The sequence below is a fragment of the Eptesicus fuscus genome, chromosome 9 (assembly GCF_027574615.1).
Source record: "Eptesicus fuscus isolate TK198812 chromosome 9, DD_ASM_mEF_20220401, whole genome shotgun sequence".
NCBI lineage: Eukaryota > Metazoa > Chordata > Mammalia > Chiroptera > Vespertilionidae > Eptesicus > Eptesicus fuscus.
In genome coordinates, this window is record NC_072481.1 from 40,434,350 (window position 1) to 40,457,004 (window position 22,655).

Here is a 22,655-nt window from a genome sequence, read left to right on the forward strand (position 1 = left end):
CCTAACTGCCCCCCACTGCCGGCCTGCTTGCCCCCAACTGCCCTCCCCTCCTGGCCTGATCACCCCTAATCACCTCTGCCTCAGCCCCACCACCATGGCTTTGTCCAGAAGGACGTCGGAAGGTCTCCCGGTCTAATTAGCATATTACCCTTTTATCAGTATAGATGGATCTGCCCAAGCCTGTTTGGCTTAGTAGGTAGAGCGTAGGCCTGCGGACTGAAGGGTCCCTAGTTCAATTCTGGTCCAGGAAAAATACCTGGGTTGCAGGCTCCATCCTGGCCCTGGTTGGGGCACCAGGACCATATGCAAGAGGCAACCAATCAATTTGTCTCTCTCACATCAATGTTTCTCTCTCTGTGTCTCTCCCGCTCCCTTCCACTCTCTAAAAATCAATGGAAAAACATCCTTGGGTGAGGATTAACAACAAAAAAGTGGATCTGGATTTACTAGTAAAAAGATCCTGACAAACTGGAACAATTACTTGATAATCATAATAAATAGCAGTCACACATTTAGATTGTCCGGATTACTAGATGAAAAGTCCTAGCTTATGGATGACTATATTTCTTACAGTTTATCTCACTATAGTCATATGGATTACTATATTTCTTCAGTTTATAACTTGATATATACTGTAGTGTAATGGTCAGGAGTATGGATGCTTAGGCCTTAATGCCTGAGTTTATATCATAGCCCCATCAGTAACAAGTTACTCCAAACTCTTTGTGCTTCTGTTTCCTTAGCTATAAAATGGGAATGATAATATTAACTACTGCAGAGAGTCAGTATGAGGATTAAATGAGTTAATGACATAAAGTGCTTAAAACATAGCTAACAGTGTTAGCTATTACAGTTATTTTATAAATGAGGACCTAAGGCTTATAAAGGCTTTAAGTAATTTACCCAGAGACATAACAACTGGTAAGTATCAGGCTCTTTCCTTCGAAAATGACCTAGTGGCATTCTTGGATGTTGTGGGGGTTTTTTTGTTGTTTTTTGGCTTTTTTTTGGTAATTCTCACCAGAGGACTTTTCCATTGATTTTTACAGAGAGTGAAAGTTAGGGAGGGAGGAGAGGAGAAATGGAGGGAGGGAGAGAGAAGGAGAGACACATCGAATGGTTGTCTTCCACATGCACCCCAAGGACTGAGGAGTGAACCTGCAACCCAAGTATGTGGCCTTGTGTCCTTGACAAACATTTGAACCCATGACCCTTTGGTACACAGGCCAGTGGTCTAACCTGTCACCAATGAGCCACACTGGTCAGGGCTTGAATGTCTTGTTTTAAAAGGGACACTGACAAAACTACAGTCCATTAAACGGGGTATCTGCACAAAGTGAGGGGTCTAGAAAATCAACGCATGGAACTCACCTGGTGACCCTTAATGTTCAAGTTACAAATTTTAAGATTATAAATGAACAAAAAAACCACATTGCTAATAATCAAAAGAGAGAACCATTCACTTCATGAGGTTACCAATTCATAATGTCTGAGTTAAATGACCATCTGTTATAAACAAGTCCCCTTTTCAAGATAGTTACATTCACTGAACCTGAACAAATTTCAAACTTGTGCTCCAGGTCTCCCAAATTGATAAGCAGTGAAATAAAAAATTTCAAAATTTTTACATGTATTTTTTGACTTAATGTGAACAATATAATGCAACTATTTCAAATATTTTTTCTGTGCATTTTCTAATCATTTATGATAAGTTAAAGAATCACATTTATACACCTTTTTGTTGGTCTTTGCACTTTTGAAGATTTAATAGGTTTGCATTTTTCCTCTTCTCTTCTTCTTGCCAACTCCTCAGCAGAGAGATGCTAAAATATAAAACACCAGTTGATCATGGATCCATTAACCATTGAGAGGTAGAATTAATAAAAATAATCCTTTAAAACCATATTTAAGAGCACGTGAGAACAAGACAAAGTTGATAGGTGTGTCTCCTTCTTGTTACTAATAAACAGAAATGCTGAATAATGTGTTTTAAAAAATTGTTCCAAAATATATAGCCATCCAAAACTTAAAATTTACTCCTTTTCTTGACTTACTGATTTCAATTAATGGTACTCTGGGTCGAAAAACTCAGGATCACCTGAGTCTTTCCTCTTTCTTATTTCCCATTTCTAGTCAGCAAGTATTGAGTTTTCTTTCACAACTGAGAGACATCCCAGTGGTCACGATAAAGAGCGGATTCTGGAGGTAAAATGCCTGTATCTGCTTCTACTTACTAGCTGGGTGACTCCAGGCAAGTTCCTAAAGCCTTCTTTGTTTTAGTTTCCTCAGAGAGTATTTAAAATGGGAACAATATAGTAATAATAACCATTTCAGGATGTTATTGTGAAGATTAATGATTGTAAAATACTGACAATAGTGTTGATACATAGTAAAAATCCTATGTAAATAGAAGTATTTCATTCCATTTCTACTACCAACTTTATACTCTAGCCCCAATGAACTATGTACTTTTCCCCAGAACATTTCTAGTATTTTTCCATTCCATGTCTATACCTTTATTTGTGCTGCTCCCTCAGCCTGGAATGCCCTAACCTACATTCTACATTTTGAGATTCTCTAGCTCATCCTTCATGCCACAGGTGAAACATCACATCCTCTGTGGAACCTTCCCCAATCATATCATTTGAGAGGACCTTATACTTCTTGGGGCCAATATTATGGAACAAACCACAGGCTTTATCTTTCCTACTAATCTAAGTTACTTCTAGGCAGGAACCATGTATTACTACATGTGATCTTAGCCAAAAGGCCGAGAAGAGATGGAAACACGTGATTACTAATTGTTGTGCCTAGAACTGTGCTCAGTTGTGAGGTTAGGGGGAGGGAGTGGGTGAAAAAAAGAAGACTAACATTTATCACCTTCATATACCTTATTTCATTTATTTCACTGAATTCTCACAACAATCATTTGAGGGAGGTATTATCTACTTTCACATTTTCCATTTGTATAGAGCATGAGCAGAGTAGACTTTTTGGACACCTTTGACAATCCAATGTAGAGTCACTGTCGGCCATGACAGTTAGGTCAAGTGTATGTCAAGTTTGAGGAGGGGCCTGGAATGGCCAAAACCACAAGTCTGGACACCTGGATAAGAACTCACTGATATGAGAGGGGGAACTCCATCCCTGGTGGGTAAGAACTCAGAGCTCCGACCACTCAACACTTAAGCTTGGCTGTACCACAGGTCTCGCTCAGAGCCCTGCCAGACTTCCAATTCACCAGATGAGTGCCATCACTGTAGCCGACTAGCTCAAAACCGACACCCGCCTCTCTACCTGGGGACACCACCGGAGACTAGGACTTTGAAAAGGGTGCTCACTTTGCTAGCTTCTATAGCACGGGTCCTCAAACTTTTTAAACAGGGGGCCAGTTCACTACCCCTCAGACCGTTGGAGGGCCAGACTATAGTATAAAAAAACTATGAACAAATTCCTATGCTCACTGCACATATCTTATTTTGAAGTAAAAAAACAAAACGGCAAAAACACCCGCATGTGGCCCGCGGGCCGTAGTTTGAGGACGCCTGTTCTATAGCATAAGCTCCCCTCTCTGTGTGTAAGCTGCATGTGACTCTATTGGCTTATTGGGAGGGCTCCCTAATAAACCTGCCATTGTGGAAAGACAAATGTGTGGGAGCGGCTCCTTTTGGGGATGCTTCCTTGTTCATGACACCATTATACTGCACTGGCTGTTCATAAACAAATTATATATGTAGAATGCATGTGGGTGTATACATACACACATTCATTGCCTATTTTCTTTTTAGGATCATAGTTTTTATTAGTAGAAATAATACTTCAATATTTGTATTATGTCTAATGCTTGGGACAATATTTTAATTGTTGTATCAGAATGTCATTCAGCAATGTTTACTGAAATGAACTGGGCATACCAACTTCCCAGCACCCTGGAAAATATTCTTGAGCTAGAGAGCAGAATGTAGAAATAGATCATCAAAGTTCTGAAAATGAGTCCAACGCCTAGTTAACTGCACCACCAAACCCTTCTACTTTGCTGTTTATTAGTAACTTCTAGACAAAACAATTAACATGGAAATGAGACATATATATGTATATATTTTTAAAGTGTAATATTTGTGACATTAAGATATACAAATATGTATTGACAAAACAACTTTCACTAATGACCCATTTGAAAAGGTCAAAGTTACCTCAAACGTCTGTCCTTCCAAGTCTTTTGCATCACACCAATTTCCCCATGGGTCTCGGACCCTACGCCTCCTTGTGCGCTGTGATGAGGTTAAAATAAAGCAAAAGGTAACAAAATTAACTTGGAGAAATCACAGCACATTTTAATTAAAAAAACAAAAATGATTTTCCTAAAAGCAATTTCTCCATTAATATATTGTATTTCCTGATCAGCAATGCCTGACTAAATTTCATTTTATTATGTTCACTAGTTAGCACTCTGCTCAGAAATAAAACAGTGATTACTTTCTGTATTCTACTGGGATTTCATCTTTAATTTTCATTTCCTTTCAACACTTGGGAGCTAAAACACTCAAACAAAAAGTATTTTTAAGACTGGCCTGGCAGATGTGGCTCAGTTGGTTGAGTGTCATCCCATACACTGAAGAGTAGCGTTTGATTCCTGGTCAGGGCACACACCCAGGTTGTGGTTTGGGTTCAATCCCGATCCGGGTACATATGGGAGGCAACTGATGGATGTTTCTCTTTCACACAGATATCTCTCTCTCTCTCTCTCTTCCTACCTCTCTCTCTAAAAAAATCAATAAAAACATTTTAAAAATATATTTTGAAGACTAAAAAGAATCCCCAAGAAAATTACTTCCTGTTCAATCACTTGTGGTAGAAAACTTGCAAGAACACACAGCAAGAGGGAAAATATTGAAAATTAGAAGCAAAATAATTATATTTCAGCCTTAGAAAGGAAAAGATTGCTTAGTTAATACAAATGGTAAAAAATTACAAAGTTGAATAACTGCATTACTAATATCCAGTTTTGCAAACTCAATGTAAAGCCTTTAAATGGATTAGCTTGCCAGAGGTCACTGTCTGACTAGCAACATCTCCAGCAACTATATTTGAAAACATCCTTTCTTAAAGTAAATCTAGGTAGAACTGGTTTCAGCCCAAATACTCTAAGACACCCGCTCTAGTATTTATTCCTTTTTATCTCACCCATTACCAATTTAACCTATTTATTGGTTCACAACATGATTCTGCCTTTTGAGGACTTGTTGGATTTATTTTTTAAATAAAATTCATGACTTTTAAACTCTTGTAAAACTCACTAACCTCAAGAATTAAAAAAGTAAAAGCTAAAATATTTTTGATAACTATTCCAAAAGGCTGAATCTTAGGGTAAGAATTTTAAACAAACAAAAATAAATTAAAAAGAAAAAAAGAGCTTAACTGCACAGTGTAAATAAAATGTTAGATTTAGAAATCAAACCCAGCAGTCTAAGGTCACTTTAGCAAAACATTACACTTCTCTGTTAAAGGTTGCCAGTGAAATTTGAGGATTTTTGTTTGTTTGTTTTTGCCTTATAAACCTATGTGAAATTGAATGGAAACAGAAAAGTGAATGACAAGGTAAAATACAAGAGAAAACATGTTCTTCCACTAAAGGCCACTTGTCAAACAGTTGAAGAGTAGACATACCTTACTTAACAGGGTAAAGAGCAATTTGGAGAGATCATTTAGTGAGAGAGGTGACTGCTTACCATGGATTGCAGACGCTGGGCAAGTTGGTATGCTTCTACTGTATCTTTTCTGTCTCTGATTCGTACTTTATCAACTGGTTGTGGCCTGTTATAGACAGCCTGTTCTATTGGAATTTAGGGGAAACAAAACAATCTATTTTTTCATTTGTTAAAAAGGAAGACACATCTACACTGACTATATATTGTAAGCCAATTTCTAAGTTTCTTTATACCAGAGCTTCAATGTTTCCTACTCCACAATCACATACTTTATGTGCCACTTAGTTCTCACATAAAAGTAATGCTACAGTTTATTATAGGAAATCTCAATAAAATGTGATATGTAGAAAATGGGTAATTTGTTTAATTTTTTTTATTAAGTTCACTTTGCTAACTTTGGAAGTCTAATCCAGAAAACATGATTGTATTTTTCTTTCAGTGGCTGAGGAAGCTATGACACCTTAGTTTTCCTGAAAAGCCAATCCTAATATACAGTGCGTTGGGCAAACTGTAAATTCTATCTACCTCTATATAAAATAAAACCATCTCTGACAGGAAGTTTTCTGGTTAGTTATCTTTTCAATGACACTACAGAACACTCTTCTCAAACCATGGGTTGCAAGGTTCTAATTACTTTATCACTTTGCAACTATGGTATTATCTTTCTTCAAAAAGTTTATGTCATGTTAATAAAGGGGTAGAACACATTTAAAATATACATATTCATCAACTCTTATATTTGAGAAAAAGTAGGATGAAAAAACTTTCTTCCATGAAAAATATTTTGGCACTTTTATTACACTTAAGTGTAGAGGCTCATAAATTATTTCTTTTATTTAAACACTGCTAGACAGTATTTCTGGCATGAATACAATATTTGCAAATTAAATGGTCTATTATTAGACTTTTCATAAAATAATTTTACTTTTACTTGACAAAGAACTGCATTTTTTAATTATTTGTACTAGACTGCATATATTTCCTTTAAAAATTATACCACCAATTTTCACTGTAGGTCAAAGGGAAATATAGTTTAATCACCAGAAATCTGTTTTACAGAAAAATCCCAATACAATTATTCCAAAATTTTATAGAATCTCTCTAAATCCACCTGAATTCTAACTATCAAAGAAATTAATGGGTGCCGTAAGATAAAAATGTCAAGTAAAACATGTTGTTGGGTTTTTATGTTTACCACATCCAAAATTGATTGCTCCTATCAATTCGAGGTATGTATGAATCCGTCCAATACAATTAACATCCCCACAGTTCTTCAGGCCAGGACGTACTGAGGTCTTATTTAAGTATTTCGGTTTGCATATCTCCCTAATTAAGAGATGGAAGTACAATTATTTTGGATAAATAAAAACATGAAAAAAGATTTCTGGGAAAAACTTTTAATATTTGAAATATCTTAAAAATTTACCCCCTCTCAATAAGTAAATGTGTAGTAAATACAATATAAATACATAATAACCAAGTGTACTTTTTTTCTGAAATAAAATAAATGATACAATAACTTACTAGTGTGATTTTTATAAGTATTACTTCTTTCCCAATATTAAATTTAACAGATGCCAGTTATCCTAGGACTTTTAAGTTAGAAGCTTATTTATCTATAGATCCAAATTTAAGTCTGAACCCTTGACTAAAAAGAGCACTTTGATAATATATTGAAAGTATGTGGTATATTAGACTTTTTGAATTTTTAGTATATCACTAGGTTCATCTACTTTTACTTTGTTGAGCAGTATCTTTTCATTATAACTACCTTATAAATACTTAAAAATTTTATGTTTTTAATTATTATGCCGATAATTATAAAGTGCTTACTCTCAGTGGAAAACAGACATTATAGGGGATCCCAAAGGAATCAAGAAATGCCCAAAGATTATGAAAGAAATGAAAGGTTTATATAATAAAACATATATTTACTGAACATGTTTAATGTACCATGCTAGATGGTACAATATAAAGTGTAGGAGTAATAGAAAACTTAATACTAGCAGCAAATAATTACTAAGTTCTTATGCCAGATGCTGTACCTTAATCCTCACCAACAACTCTACAAGATACAGATTTTATTATTCTCATTTTAGAGATGAGAAACAAAAAGGCCAGAGAAATTAAATAAAGCACTTACTTTAAGTGACAAGATGCAAAAAGACATTACAAACCAAGTATTCAGATAAATCATATAACATAGGTATTTCTTACTCAATCTTTATTTTATCCTACAAATATTTTATTTTGTATCCTCTGAATCAGGCATTGTTCTGGGCACTAAGGATACAGAGATGAATAATATCAACTTCCTGACCTTACTTTAACACTTCCTGACAACACTTTAACTAGCTTCATGAACTACTTTAAGGGGGAGACAGTCAAATAAATTAATGAATAATATCTATTGTACTGTCAGGTGGCAATGAGTGCTAGGAAGAAAAAAGGATACAGTGAGACAAATAGGCATAGACTATTTTAGATAGGGTATTTGGGGAAGGCCTCTCTAAGCAAAAACCAAATTTGAAATCATAAATTCTATAAAACTTCAGGGATGGTAAAAGTAATTTGTGATGTGGGAGGGTTTCAAAGTTCCATTGAAAAGTTGAGATTTTGAATGTTTTAGAAGAAAACAAACTGCACAAAAGAAGGCAAGAAAGCAGAAATGAGCATGGTATAACTGGCTACCAAAAAACTGGAATCTAAAAACTGAATTGATGTCATTAACAATTATCCAAATCACAGGCTTTAAGCAGAACTTAGTAATCTAGTACAGTGCTGAACAAATGATAAAGCCACTCAAAATATCTGTTCATGATATAATGATGAATCATTCATTCAATCTTTTCTTCCTAACAAATAGAGATTTCTGTATTCCAAGCATTGTTCTAAACATTAGGGATTTAACAATGAACAAATAGATTTAAAAAAAAAAATCTGTCATAGTGTGGAGCCTACATTATCACTGGGAGGGGGGTAAGAGGGGAGGGGAGAGACAATAAATAAAAATATAATATTTTCAGTGGTAATAAATTCTATGAAGATAAATTAAAAACAGGGTAAGAGAATAAGAGGAAGGAGATATGTATGTGAGCTATTTTAGATAGGGTGGTTAGAGAAGGCCTTTAATTTCCCTTGGGCAGTCCTAAATGAGATAAGGAAGCAAGATTCAGCAAGATCTGGAGGGGAAAGCATCCAAGGCAGAATGAAAAGTCTCTAGGTCAAGGCCCTGAGGTGGAAGTGTGAAAACAATGAGTCAAGACTACAGATCCTGGCCCTGACTGGTTTGGCTCAGTGGACAGAGCGTCGGCCTGTGGACTAAAAGGTCCCAGGTTCGATTCCAGTCAAGGGCAGGTACCTTGGTTGCAGGCACATACCCAGTAGGGGGTGTGCAGGAGGCAGCTGATCGATGTTTCTCTCTCATCCATGTTTCTAACTCTCTATCCTTCTCCCTTCCTCTCTGTAAAAAATCAATAAAAAATATTAAATAAAAAAAAGGACTACAGATTCTGGATATCATCCTCACTTATAGTAACCTGCAACAAGTTCCTTTTACTCTCTGAAACTCATTGTTCTCATCTGTAAAATGAGGACAGGTTGTCAAGAGGATTGGAGATGATTTAAATACAATGCATGGCATTGGTAGGCATTCAATAATGGCATTGGTTACTATTTTTATTAAAGTCCCCTAAGCAGGGAGTTGACTGCATGTGCTTTTATGAAAAGGATCTTTTAGCTACAAACAAATCAAGCAGGTCTCTTTTTATTTTTAAAACATTAATTTTTCCTTTTTTTTTTAAAAAAAAAATACCACTCTCTCTCCTCTATTTCTGAAGAGAACATCTGATTTCCTATTCAAAACATTTCTGTTTGCTTTCTCCTACTGAAACAGCAACACTTTAACTAGCTTCATGAACTAAGGCAAATGACATTAGGAAACTACTGCTATATAATTTATACTGTCTCTATAAATTATTCTGCCTCATAGAATCCAAAATTCAAAGTAACAAATAAAATTTGATTAAAGTAACAGTAAATACTCACTGATGATTCATATAGACATTTTTGAGTTATTTTAAAGTCATTCAATTTTGGCCATTTATCCTCTTATTTCCAAAATCAAAATTAGATATCAATTTAATTTATCTTTTTTAATAGTGTGAATTAGGCAATATGGAATAATGGAAAGAGTGATTTATAGTGATTTATAGCGTCAGGACTTGCACAGAAGTCTGTCCGTGACTGGTTGTAAACCTCTCCTGACCTCAGAATTGTTTTATCAAATATTAGTAGAGAAAATACCAGCTGCCTATTTTATAGGATTGTTGTAAGGAATCAGATGACACAGAAAAGCTTTCTGTAAACTGTAAAGCACTATGCCAATGTCAGTTGTTCTTTATACGTATTCTTTACTTTGATTCCACCCTTACTCAAACTTGTATTTTTAACAATCTCAACTGCCTGCAAGAACAAGAACAAAAATCTTTCTTAAGAATATAGTTATCCTTAAAAGCCAAATCACTCAATATTGTACAGCAAAATGGTTACTGATTTAATAACCTTGTTTTCCTTCGGTAATCTTCCTAGATTGTAGCAGAAGCCCTCTATAAAGATGGCCCTATACAATCCTGAAGCAATAACAATTATGAATGTTTAATGATGTCTTAAGGTATTATGAAAAATTCAAATTACTTTCAGAGCATTTAGGCTAATAAGGTGGGAAGTTTTTTGGTTTGTTCCCCAATCCCCACTAAATAATTTAAGTAAAAGGTACTGACACTTTAGAGGGTAAACTGCATATATCAAAAATTCCTATTTCCTGATGAAGCTGGATGAAACAATGAATAATCTGCCACAGGTTCAAAGCTGAAAGCACTTAAGGCAGCTATTTAGACTGACATTATCCTGTCATGGAAGTTTTCTTTCTTTGTATTTCACAGTACAGGATAAACTAGGAAAGGTGTTGTGTTATCCCCTTTCCAGAACAGTAGTGCTTTCTATATCTTCCTAACAATGCCCTAAGAAAGTACTTCTTAAGGCAATCATCTACCCCTTTTACCAGATCCAAACACTCTAATGAACAGAGATGGATTAAGATAGCTACAGATAACAATCTTTACCAAAGCTTTCCGAAAAAAGTTCACTACAAGAAATTTTAAGTCTTGCCTACTGAAATATATTATGTTAAAGTTCTCTGGATCATTAGCATTATAAAATACTAACTTCTGCATAAGCCTAATTAAAATACTATAGAATATCGTAAGTTTTAAAACAGTATCTATAATATAATTCTTCCTTACCACTGATCCAAAATGTAATTCCTAATTTTCAAATAGCGTTCTGGTGTTTTAGCTTGGCGCCCCTCAAAAAACTCAGGAATTGCTTGTTTTTCTTCTTCTTGAATAATATTTCTATCTATTTCTACTTCTTGCTCTGGTGGTTTAAGCTCTTCTTCCTCATGGTGTTCCTCCTCCATTTGGCAAGAATGAAAAAGCATTTCATGATCACTCAAATCTTTCTGAACTTCACAAGGCTCCGGAGAAGGCAACAGCCTGGTATCATCTACTATTCCATTTCCATTATGCTTATCACAGTTTTTCATCAGTTTATTACATTTCTGATCATTTAATTCAACTGACTTTTCATCACTGGTACTCTGTTTTTCAGTCCAAAATTTAATTCCTGAGCTTGAAAGTGTTTCCATCTCAACGTGCTTTGGATTCTGGAGATATTCCTTGGAAGATTTAGAAATGGGATCTTCCTGGCTGTCAGAGGTAATACATTCTCCTTGGTAGGTTTCATTACTTTTACTATTAGGGATATTTAATAAAATATCACTGCTAGGATTCTCCTGTGGTGCCTGAGAAGTCAACTCATCTGCCTCATCTGTGATGTCTACTTCTTCATCGTCAGATAACTTTTCAATTTTTACAGCATTCAAGTTGGGATCAGCACGTCCCCTTAAACTTGATGAGGTCCATGACTTTGTGCTTTCATCTTCACTTTTAATCTGAAAATCACTGCTGTTCTTCTGATTTGGTGTTTCCTTCTCTGTACCATCTAATTTTACCTTTTTAAAAATCAAGATAAAACCCCAATAATATTACAATTGGAAAAGTTAATAACTGGCACAAAAAGCAGGATAAATACAATATTATTAAATTGAGTACATCACTGGTGTATTGTACCTTTATGGTTCTTTTCTTTAAAGTTTTTATTACATTTTAAATGAGCAATTAATATCTTATTCTTCTATTTAACTGTATGAAATTAAGTAGAATAATATAATACCTATTCAATAAGAACAATCATAACACTGAAGATATATGCTTTGAGATTCTGAAGATAAATATCTGTAAAGTACTTTATGGGTATAAAATATTTCCACTATATAAACTTTGAACATTAAGACTTTAATACCTGAATTAAAAACTACTTTTTCTTACTAATTTTATTTAAAATATTATCAATTAGTATAGTTATATTCTGCTTACCTTATTTTTAAAGTACTGTCTGGCATAGCTCTTGACTTGTAAAATAGTTCGACTCCCAATTAGCTTTGCAATTTTGGTCCACCTTCGGCCAAATTTAGCCTATATTATCAAAATGAAAAAGAAATTGCTTCTGTTGAACTGACTTGTTAATATTCTAAGCAAATGCCACACTACAAAAGCAAACTAAAAGAAAAACCCATCTTTATTTATTTTCTAAAGCACACAATGAAGCTTCATATATAGCTAAGACTTAAAATCAAGGCCCACATTCTTCTTTTAGAATCCTGACTTAATGACAACTGACCAAAATAGTTTAGAAATTAGTTTTCTTTTCATAGTTATCTAAATAAAGATACATCACTTTTATGTATTCCTAACCATAAGTATTCATATTGCACATTATGATGTTCCAAATCTTAAGATAACTTAAAAAAAAAGTATCTGAAATGGAGGCAGGTTGCATCCATCATTTATACAATCAACTGAGTATGTTCTGACACTAATTTAAAAATACCCTCTTGCCCAGATTCCATCTGTTACAATATCCATTATACTCTACACAGACATCACGGTGAACTGACTTACAAGAATCACAAATGAAGAGAGCTGCAACCAAAGCCTCCCTACACCCATCTACTGTCGAAGGTTGTACACTTGCTAACACCAAGTTGTGGTGAGAAAAACTAAGAACTCGAGGGAGTTCTGGTGTGTTCTAAAGTACAGAAAGGAATAAATATAATTTTAAAGCTAAATGGGATTTTTAGGTATCAAGTCTATCATTTGATACATACATAAACCTTCTTTATAATATCTCTAACACAAGATATTCTCTACTTCCCAAAGTAGCTCAACAATTGTAATTTTTTAGAATTCTTAAAGCTATGAAAAACAAACCAACAACAAAAAAACCCAGCCACAACTCAGGGGAGTTGACCTCAGGGCAGGCTTCAGGCCAGGCAGTCATGACTTATGGTAGCAAGTCATCTTCAAAGATCCGACCCAAATGATAAACCTTAATTTATACAATTATTTGTGGTATTCATGAGAAAATCTGACATGTGGATAATTTCTTAAAACTGAAAGTATTTCGGGGTAAATTACTAGTGAGTATAAATTAATTATCTATATTGCTCTTAACTAACACCTAGCAGATCAACTTACTGCAGAATTCATTATCTTATTGTGGAATAAAGTCAAGCAAGTAACCTGGCAGCATGGAGCACTTTGGAGATAGGACAGATCTGGTTAAGTGTGACCAGTAGGGACTGTAAGGGCTTGGGCACTATGAAGCTTACAGAGGGGACACTAACAACAGGAGCAAAGAATTCATTAATTTTAAAATAGAGCAAAGGGAGAGCTCTATGCCCAAGAAAAGGAAGGAAAAAATCTTCCTTCATCATTCAGTACCACATAATTCCCTTCTCTCAAACCTGAGAAATTTCAGTCCATAAGCAAACTACATCAAAAGGTTAAAATACAACCAACAGTTCCATTTATTTTTGTGGGAAACCATTCTAAGTTTAAAATATCTGTTTATGTATATAAACATAAACATATATCTACATCCTATATAATAAAAGCCTAATATGCTAAGTGTCCGGTCATCCAGTTGGCCATTCAACCAATCAAAGCATAATATGCTAATGATATGCTAAAGGCTACTCAATTGCTTGCTATGACATGCACTGACCACCAGGGGGCAGGCGCTCCGACCAGAAGATTAGCTTGCTGCTGGGGTCCAGACAATTGGGGACTGAGTGAGACAGGCCAGACATGCCCTGGAGTCCTCCCACAGTCCCTCTCCGGCTGGCCCACCTCCCACTTCCCTCCCCAGCCCCGATCATCCACTGATGGGGTCCTCGGCCTGGCCTTTGCCCTCTCGCAATCTGGGACCCCTCAGGGGATGTCAGAGAGCCGGTTTCAGGGGAACGACCAGTCACTATGACACATACTGACCACCAGGGGGCAGATGCTCAATACAGGAGCTGCCTCCTGGTGATCAGTGCACTCCCACTGGGGGAGTGCCACTTAGCCAGAAGCTGGGCTCATGGACGGTGAGCACAGCAGTGGTGGTGCGAGCCTCTCTCGCCTCTGCAGCAGCGCTAAGGATGTCTGACTGACGGCTGGGGAGCGGGCCTAAGCCATCTGTCAAACATCCCCCGAGGACTCCTGGACTGTGAGAGGGCGCAGGCGGGCTGAGGAACCCCTCCAAATGCACGAATTTCGTGCACTGGGCCTCTAGTATGTATATAAATAAATACACATTTGTTTATACAGGAATAAATATCTCTGGAAGAATCCACAAAAAACAAATTAAAATGATTATCTCAGGCATAGAGAACTGAAGGCTGAGACAAGAGTTAAGACTTTACACCTTATAAACTTTAGGCACCTTTTGAATTTTGAACCATGCAGATGTAGCTCCTATAACTACTACCAATGTCAACAATAATAACCTAAAAATTCATAACCCACTTGCATTGGTGTGTGTGTGTGTAGTCTTCAGTAAGGGACAATTTAAATAAATGGCTAGTTAGATTATGTAAATGATAATCATGCAACAGACTAAAATACAAAAATATAAAATATAACAGCACAGGATAAAATTCTCAGGAAGAGATGAAACACTCAAGGATAGTTTAGGTATTTATATAAAAACATCACAGAATATATGAGCGTCATAGTAATGACTATAAAAATACAAGCACATTTTATTTCCCACCATCTGTAGAAACATTATCAGTAATATTTCAATTAGCATTCCTGAATCCTACATAATTATATAAATATCCTATAAATTTAATGTAAATATATAACTTCAAAATTAATTTAGTATAACATTGGGTAATATGTACCTTAAAGGAAATGATATAACCTATTCCCCATAGTTAAAAGACTTTTCTGAATATTTTATTAAAAGTGTCTTCATATTAAGAAGTATTTTCGGAATTAGAAATTGGCATGCATATTTTTCCATTATATAACTTGTAGACATTTATACAGGTCTCAGCGAAACTTTCACGCAAAAAGAAACACACGTTTTGTCTTCAATTACATCTGCTAAAATATTTAGATTATATGCACAATGCCAAATATCTGAATAAAAAATAACTCAACCCAACACAGACAGTTCCATATACACAGATAACTAAATAATTTTCCCTTTTAAACCAGGTAGTTTAAAGAAATAGCTCAATTTGGGGGTTTTACTAGTATAAAAATAGGGTAAAAACTACCCAAAAATTAATCCAAATCTATTTTAATATTTTATTAACTTAAGTGAGTTAAATTCTCTTGTACTATACTACATACATCATCACTCTATCTATAGAAAAACTACAGATATAATCACTGTAATTAAAAAGAAATTTCTGGTCTCTACAAATTAATTTAACCTTATAATTCTATCAATATTTGCTTCTAGAATTATTTTACTATAAGTCAAAAATTGCTCTATTTACCAGCCCTTGTTCAAACAGCTCTTTTTCTTCTATCGTCCACTTTACTGAGAAACTGGCTGGTTTTGTAGGAGATTGTACCCTGAGGGGGGAAAAAAGGAATTGCAAAAAAAAAAATCTGAAATGGAACATTCCATATTTATGCAGCTAAAGATTATAGATAGCCATAAAATAAATTCAATATTCTGAGTCTAAGAACTTAAAAAAGGAAAAGAAGAAGAAGGCTGCAGCCTCTACTCGAGGGGGCAGATTTACCCTGTCTCATATAATTCTCTAGCTCAGTATGATAGGAGCCCCAAAAGACATAATCCTTGGGTCTGAGTGAAGATAACACTAAAAGACATCAAAGGAAGTCAGTGTGAAAACAAACAAATAGGGTTCTTTATGCTGGACATAAAACAGCAGACATTAAAACATTTCCAAATCCTGAAAGGCATGTAAAAGTTTAAACTGACTTTAGAAATATTATCTCTGATTCTTCCACGTAAATCCATGTAAATAAATAGCAAGCCAGAAAAGTAATAAAATAAAATAAACTATGGCATTATGTTTATTGCTTTTGAAACTGCAGTCTCTTAAGAAATTAAAGGAGTGATGAGGCTCACTAATTTAATTCAAGCACACCATTAATCTTTTCATTAACTTCATTTTTTATTGTTGTTTACTCAGCAAAATGCAAAAGCCAAAGTCTGTTCGGTGCTCAAACTCTTGGCAACTGCAAATCTGTAAGCCTTACCCTTTAAGGGACCATAAACATGCAAGTTTATAAACACTAAATAAAATAGTTAATAGTTTCTTTAATTTTTTTGAAAGCTACAAATTCAAATTAAATTTTTGTTTGAAGTGATTGAAAGTTAACTGACAGGGCAACAGAAATCATGTCAATTCCTAACATTAAATAGCAGATTTTAAAGTTTCCCCACAAATCCCTAAGAAACCATCTTTTCCATAATCTGGTGAAACCAAAGAGAAATTTTGAAAATAGCAGCATAAAATTACCTTGGGGCATTCCAATGTATAAAAGAAATTTTGATTTTATATTTTTGTATAACTCGAGATCAAGAAAGCTTTTCCACAAGCCAACTATAATTTTTAATTTTCCCATAACTTTTAACTAATAAAAAAGGTTTTAAAGTTTTAAACATAAGTACATACATGATTTTTGCTGTTTTCTGCAGACTGCACCACCACATGAAAAAAGAAAATAAGGAAGTGTGTGAAGTTTGTAAAAGTACTGTACATATTTTTAAAAGTATGATAAATTAATTTTTACCTCTTCATGTATTTCTTATCATCTTCCTTTTGATCAAGCCAGAATTTTTCTGGAAGTGATTTTTTAGATAAATAATACCTGTGTAGTTATTAAGGAAACTTTAAAAACAATAAAGTCATAACTTTTAACGTGACTCATACAAAGTAGGCATTTATATTATACTAGTGACCCAGTGCACGAAATTCGTGCATGTTAAAAGGGAATTAATTAAGAGGAAATCCTATCTAATAAAGAGGGAATATGCTAATTGACCATCATGCCCTCACAAAGATGGCGGCACCCACGGCCAATAAGGAGGGAATATGCTAATTGACTGCCACGCCCTCAAAGATGGCGGCGCCCACAGCCACAAGATGGCAGTGCCCAGTCCTCTCAGCCTCACTGGGGCAGCACGCAGGCGGCACGACTAGGCCCACCCCCAGGTGGGTCCAGCCGCTCCATGCACCTGCCTCCAGAGTTTCCCAGTACCCTCAGTCTCCCAGCCACCCAGGGCCAGCCCAAGGCACAGGCAAGCCTTGGATGGCTGCCCAGGGCTGCCCAAGGCACAGGTAACCAGGGCCAAGCTGAGGCTTGCGCTGCCGGCAGTGGCAGCAGCAGAGGTGTGATGGGGGCGTCGCCTCCCACCCCTGAGGCTCCCAGACTGTGAGGGTACAGGCCAGGCTGAGGAACCCCCACTCCAATGCATGAATTTTCATGCACCAGGCCTCTAGTATTTTAATATTGCTATTTGCCTTTTCTCTATAATAGAAGTGTCAGAGATGAAAGAAAATTAATAAAATGTATATGAAAATCTTCCTCCTGTCAGAGTCTGGGGTGCACCATGGGGCCAGCTGTGGGGAGGGACTGTGGGCAGTGGGCCGGCAGGCCAGCCCCGCCCCCAAATAGGGTCCAGGGGGCCAATCAGGAGCCAGCAGCCTAGGGGAGGGGCCAAGGGTGGTTGGCCGGCCAGCCTTGCCCCTGATCAAGGTGGGGGGGCTGATCTGGGGTGGGGCCGGGTTGGGGAGGGGCTGCAGGAGGTTGGCCGGCCGGCCCCACCCCCCCAATCCAGCCGGTTCGATGGCTGCAGTTGGTGTCACAGCTACCGGTTGTTCCGTCATTACTGCATTCTGGTTGCTGGCTTTTTATATATATAGATACTCATGAAAGTCACACTCGAATCCTAAATAAACCAATTCCTTTCAAAGCCCTTTTCAGGTCTGTACAATTTTTGATAAAATTATTTATACCTCACAGGGTTGTTATATGGATTAAATATTACATGTAAAATCTCACAAAATGGTACCTGCATAAAATGTGTTACATAAATGCTAGTTTCTCTTATCTTCCCTTTTAGAAGTGGCTAAAAGAAGAAACATCCTCAATGTTTAATTTTTTTTTCCTAAACCGTATGGAGAATGTAATGGATGAATTTGATTGGTCGTCCAGGGTAATTTAGGATAACGAATTGTCTTCATATTTCTCAAGGTAACAGAGAAGAGCTCTACCCTAATAAACTAACACTTAGGTCAAATCTACCAGAAAGACTCCCTCTCAAATGTCTTAAAACTGGCCTTTATAATAAGTTAATCAGAAATATTCTTCACTAACAATTATTGCCTGTATATTGTGGATGTCAGGCACTATGCTAGGTACTAGGTAGTGAAGACAAAGATGTAAGAAAATATTATCCCTGTCCTCCAAGAGCTGACATAGCTTTTACTCGCATTACTTTTCCACGTCTGGAAGTGAACCAGTAACTACTTAAGTATTCATTAATTTAGAATTGCACTGTTCAATACATTGGCCAATAGCCACATGTATAACTACTAAATACTTGAAATGTGGCTAGCACAAACTGAGGTGCTTTGTTAAGTATAAAATACACACTGAATTTCAAAGAGTATGAAACAAATGTGAAAGATCTCAATAATGTTTTTATATTAAATGTTGAAATAACATTTTAAATATACTGGGTTAAATAAATAATTAAAATTAATTTCACCTGTTTTAAAGGAGGCTACTAGAAAATGTTAAATAAACCACTACTCATTAAACTATTATTAATACCCTTTATAAATCATAAAATCAGAAATCATTTTGTTCAATCCTCACACTTTACATAGAAGAAAATTTAGTCCAAAAGAATTAAGTTGCCAACATCACATACAGATTAAAGAAACAAGGACAAGAAGCCAGTGCCTGACCATGGGTAAGGATCCACAACTTCTCAGGTGTGTGTGGGGGGAGGGGCGGGGAAGGGAGAGGGGGGAATCTTTATCCTTTTGTTTTTGTTTTGTGCTTTTTATTTAGATTCCTCTCACATAACACCTGTAAATTGGTAGAGTAAGAAGTGAGAACTTTTACATATTCTAATTCTGAATCCTTGGACAAATCAACATCTCTGGATTTCAGCTTATATAACTGAAGATGGAGGATTTAGACTAAATGGTCTTGGACTACAGGTTCTAGCTCACTTAAAACATTTTATAATTTCAAATAAATATTCACACAGTATAAAGAGTTGGTTGACAATAGAAACTCAAAAATGTTAAATCATACCTCAGACTTAGCAATAAAACAGAAACCAAAGGAATAAAATGCAGTTTTTTGCATAGGTAGGTAACATATTATATTGTAGCAATCTGGGGCCAAATTAATAGTGGTCTCCTTTGTTATTTTTGCATTTGGAGGTATTTAACCCTGAAATCTTCTTTCCTCACAATCATTAAAGGATACTCTTCTTCCAACAACATTTTCTCAATGACAGCTCTGTTCTCTTCACTGATGGTGCTATCCAGAGTCCAAGGCTATTATAAAAGAGAAGAAAATATTTTCTTTTTATTTACTACTTTTTGAAGTTATATTCCATATTTTGTTAAATGAAAATACACAATGATATGATTAACAATTTTAGTTGTCATTTACTGAGCACATGGACATAGCTTTGATTCCCACGATAATAGGCATTATTATTTCACAGAGGCATCACTAGCACTGCTAACATTTCAAGTGGGAGAGCAGAGACTTGACACACAGTCTGTTAGACTCCAAGGCTCAAGATCCTATCCGTGATAAAGTAATAATGGCTCTCTATAATAATAAAAGCGCAATATGCTAATTAGACCTATGTCCTTCTGGACGACTTTCCGGACGAAGCTGGGGCTATGAGGGAAGCCTGAGTCCCGGGTGCCTGCTGGTGGCCAGAGGGAAGCCCAGGTCCCAGGTGCCTGCTAGTGGCCAGAGGGAAGCCCGGGTCCCACGTGCCAGAGGGAAGCCGGTGCCAGCAGCCAGGGGAAGGAATGTCTACTCTTGCACGACTTTCGTGCATCGGGCCTCTAGTCATGTATAAAAGACTATTAGATATCAGCATTTTGCTAGATACTTCATCTATTTCCAAAACTCACAATTCTTTTTTCCCTTAAGCTGCAATATCTCCTTGAATGATCACATTCATTTTCAACTCTCAAAACTTAAAAAATTTCAGGTCTAAATCCTCTCCAAGATTTAGACTGTTATTTCCAACCGCCCCCTCAAAACTTCCACTTGGGTACCTAGTAGGCTTCTTAAATTTAACATTTAAATCATAACTCACCATCACATACCTTCCTTCACCTGCTTCTTCCCCGGCCTTCCCAACTTTGTAGATGGCACTACTAGTCACCAAGTTATTCCAGCTAGAAACCCAAGAATCACCCTGGATTCTTTCCTTTTCCTTCAATCCTATGTCCAGTCTACCAAGGAGCTCAACCTCCAAAATAGAATTAAATCTCTCTACTTCTATTGATTCTGTCACCACCTCAAGCCAAGCTACCACCAAATAAATGCTTAGATTACTCAAATGTTTCTTAACTGGTCTCTTGATTCCTACAAATATGACAGAGCTCTCATCTGCCTTCCCAACCTTGTCACAGCTATCATCCCCCTTCCCTTACCATATTCTAGAACTGGCTTCCAACCAGCCTTTGTAATACTATTTTTTCTGTCTTATGTTTTTCCTCAACTCGTCACATATCTACTCCCCTCTTTTAAAAAAAAAATATATATTTTATTGATTTTTTACAGAGAGGAAGGGGGAGGGATAGAGAGTTAGAAACATCGATGAGAGAGAAACATCAATCAGCTGCCTCCTGCACACCCCCCAATGGGGATGTGCCCGCAACCAAGGTACATGCCCTCGACTGGAATCGAACCCGGAACCCTTCAGTCCGCAGGCCGATGCTCTATACACTGAGCCAAACCGGTCAGGGCTACTCCCCTCTTTTTATTACATTTCAACTTAAAAGTCACCTCTGCAGCCCTAGCTGGTTTGGCTCAGTGGATAGAGCACTGGCCTGTGGACTGAAGGGTCCCGGGTTCAATTCCAGTCAAGGGCACATGCTTGGGTTATGGGCTCGATCTCCAGTGGGGGGTATGCAAGAGGCAGCCAATCAATGACTCTCTCTCCTCATTGATGTTTCTATCTCTCTCTCTCCCTCTCCATTCTTCTCTGAAATCAATAAAAATATATTAAAAAAGTCACCTCCTCAGTTTCCCATACTGACAACTTTATCTAAAGTAGGTTCCCCATCCTGTCACCCTTAGTCTATATCTAATGTCTTTCATGATTTATAATTAGTCTGTCTATTTGTTTAATACCTGACTCTTTAGACCAGGCGTCCTCAAACTACGGCCCGAGGGCCACATGCGGGTGTTTTTGCCGTTTTGTTTTTTTACTTCAAAATAAGATATGTGCAGTGTGCATAGGAATTTGTTCATAGTTTTTTTTAAACTATAGTCTGGCCCTCCAACGGTCTGAGGAACAGTGAACTGGCCCCTATTTAAAAAGTTTGAGGACCCCTGCTTTAGGCTATAAGCTCCTTGAAAGCAGAACCATGTCTGTCTTAATTATAGTTGAACCCCCAAATCTGGTCGTGTCTGGCACATAGTACATACTCAGTAAATAACTGATAAATGAGGAAATGAACCCTGCAATGATCCCCATTTTTCAGATGAAACTGAGGTTCACAAATCTGGTAAGTGGTAGAGCAAGGACTTGTATTCAAATCCAGCTGGATCCAACAGTTGTTTCCCATTTGTGGCCATTTTTCAAAGTCAAAAGAAATAAGAATAAGTTTCTGCTATTTTTATAGTAAGAAGAATGTTTCGCCCTAACTGGTTTGGCTCAGAGGATAGAGTGTTGGCCTGCAGTCCCAGATTCGATTCTGGTCAAGGGCACATGCCTGGGTTGTGGGCTTGATCCCCAGTAGGGGGCGTGCAGGAGGCAGCCAATCAATCATTCTCTCTCATCATTGATGTTTCTATCTCTCTCTCCCCTTCCCTCTCTGAAATCAATAAAAATATATTTTTTAAAAAAGTTTAAATTTATTACCTTTGTGATTGCTGAGCACTAGCACCAAATTAAAAAAAAAAAAAAAAAGAGGTACTTTGGGTAATGAGTAATAGCTTAATGTCCCTAATATTTTCATAAAATACTTACAATAAGACCATTCTCAGTTCTCCATGATGAATCAAGATAGTGATCTTGTAAAATAGATGCTGTATTTTCATCATTTCTGTAATAAAAAAATGAGTATAAAAGTGATATTATATAAGTTAATGTACACATTTTACATATCAGTGACTGGCAGGTTGAGATGTTAAGCAAATATTTAGTTCCCTTCTCTCCTTAACAGATTTAATGTTGTAGAAATGCCTGTGGTACCTCTTTGGTTTGTGAATTACATAGTGCTTTAAGTTACCC

The 22,655-nt window shown here is 36.5% G+C and overlaps 1 protein-coding gene across 1 annotated transcript in view; it reads right to left on the reverse strand.

The window, feature by feature from the left end:
- Window positions 1–22,655, reverse strand: part of MYSM1 (Myb like, SWIRM and MPN domains 1) — a 45,226-nt gene that overhangs the window by 17,570 nt on the left and 5,001 nt on the right. The window contains exons 2-12 of the mRNA XM_008139369.3: window positions 22,392–22,467; window positions 19,652–19,722; window positions 16,937–17,014; window positions 16,819–16,842; window positions 15,667–15,745; window positions 12,206–12,304; window positions 11,012–11,781; window positions 6,904–7,034; window positions 5,730–5,833; window positions 4,194–4,271; window positions 1,735–1,823 (exon numbers count right to left, since the gene is read on the reverse strand). Of these exons, the coding sequence (XP_008137591.1) occupies window positions 1,735–1,823; window positions 4,194–4,271; window positions 5,730–5,833; window positions 6,904–7,034; window positions 11,012–11,781; window positions 12,206–12,304; window positions 15,667–15,745; window positions 16,819–16,842; window positions 16,937–17,014; window positions 19,652–19,722; window positions 22,392–22,467 (1,599 nt within the window). The remainder of the gene's footprint in view (window positions 1–1,734; window positions 1,824–4,193; window positions 4,272–5,729; window positions 5,834–6,903; window positions 7,035–11,011; window positions 11,782–12,205; window positions 12,305–15,666; window positions 15,746–16,818; window positions 16,843–16,936; window positions 17,015–19,651; window positions 19,723–22,391; window positions 22,468–22,655) is intronic.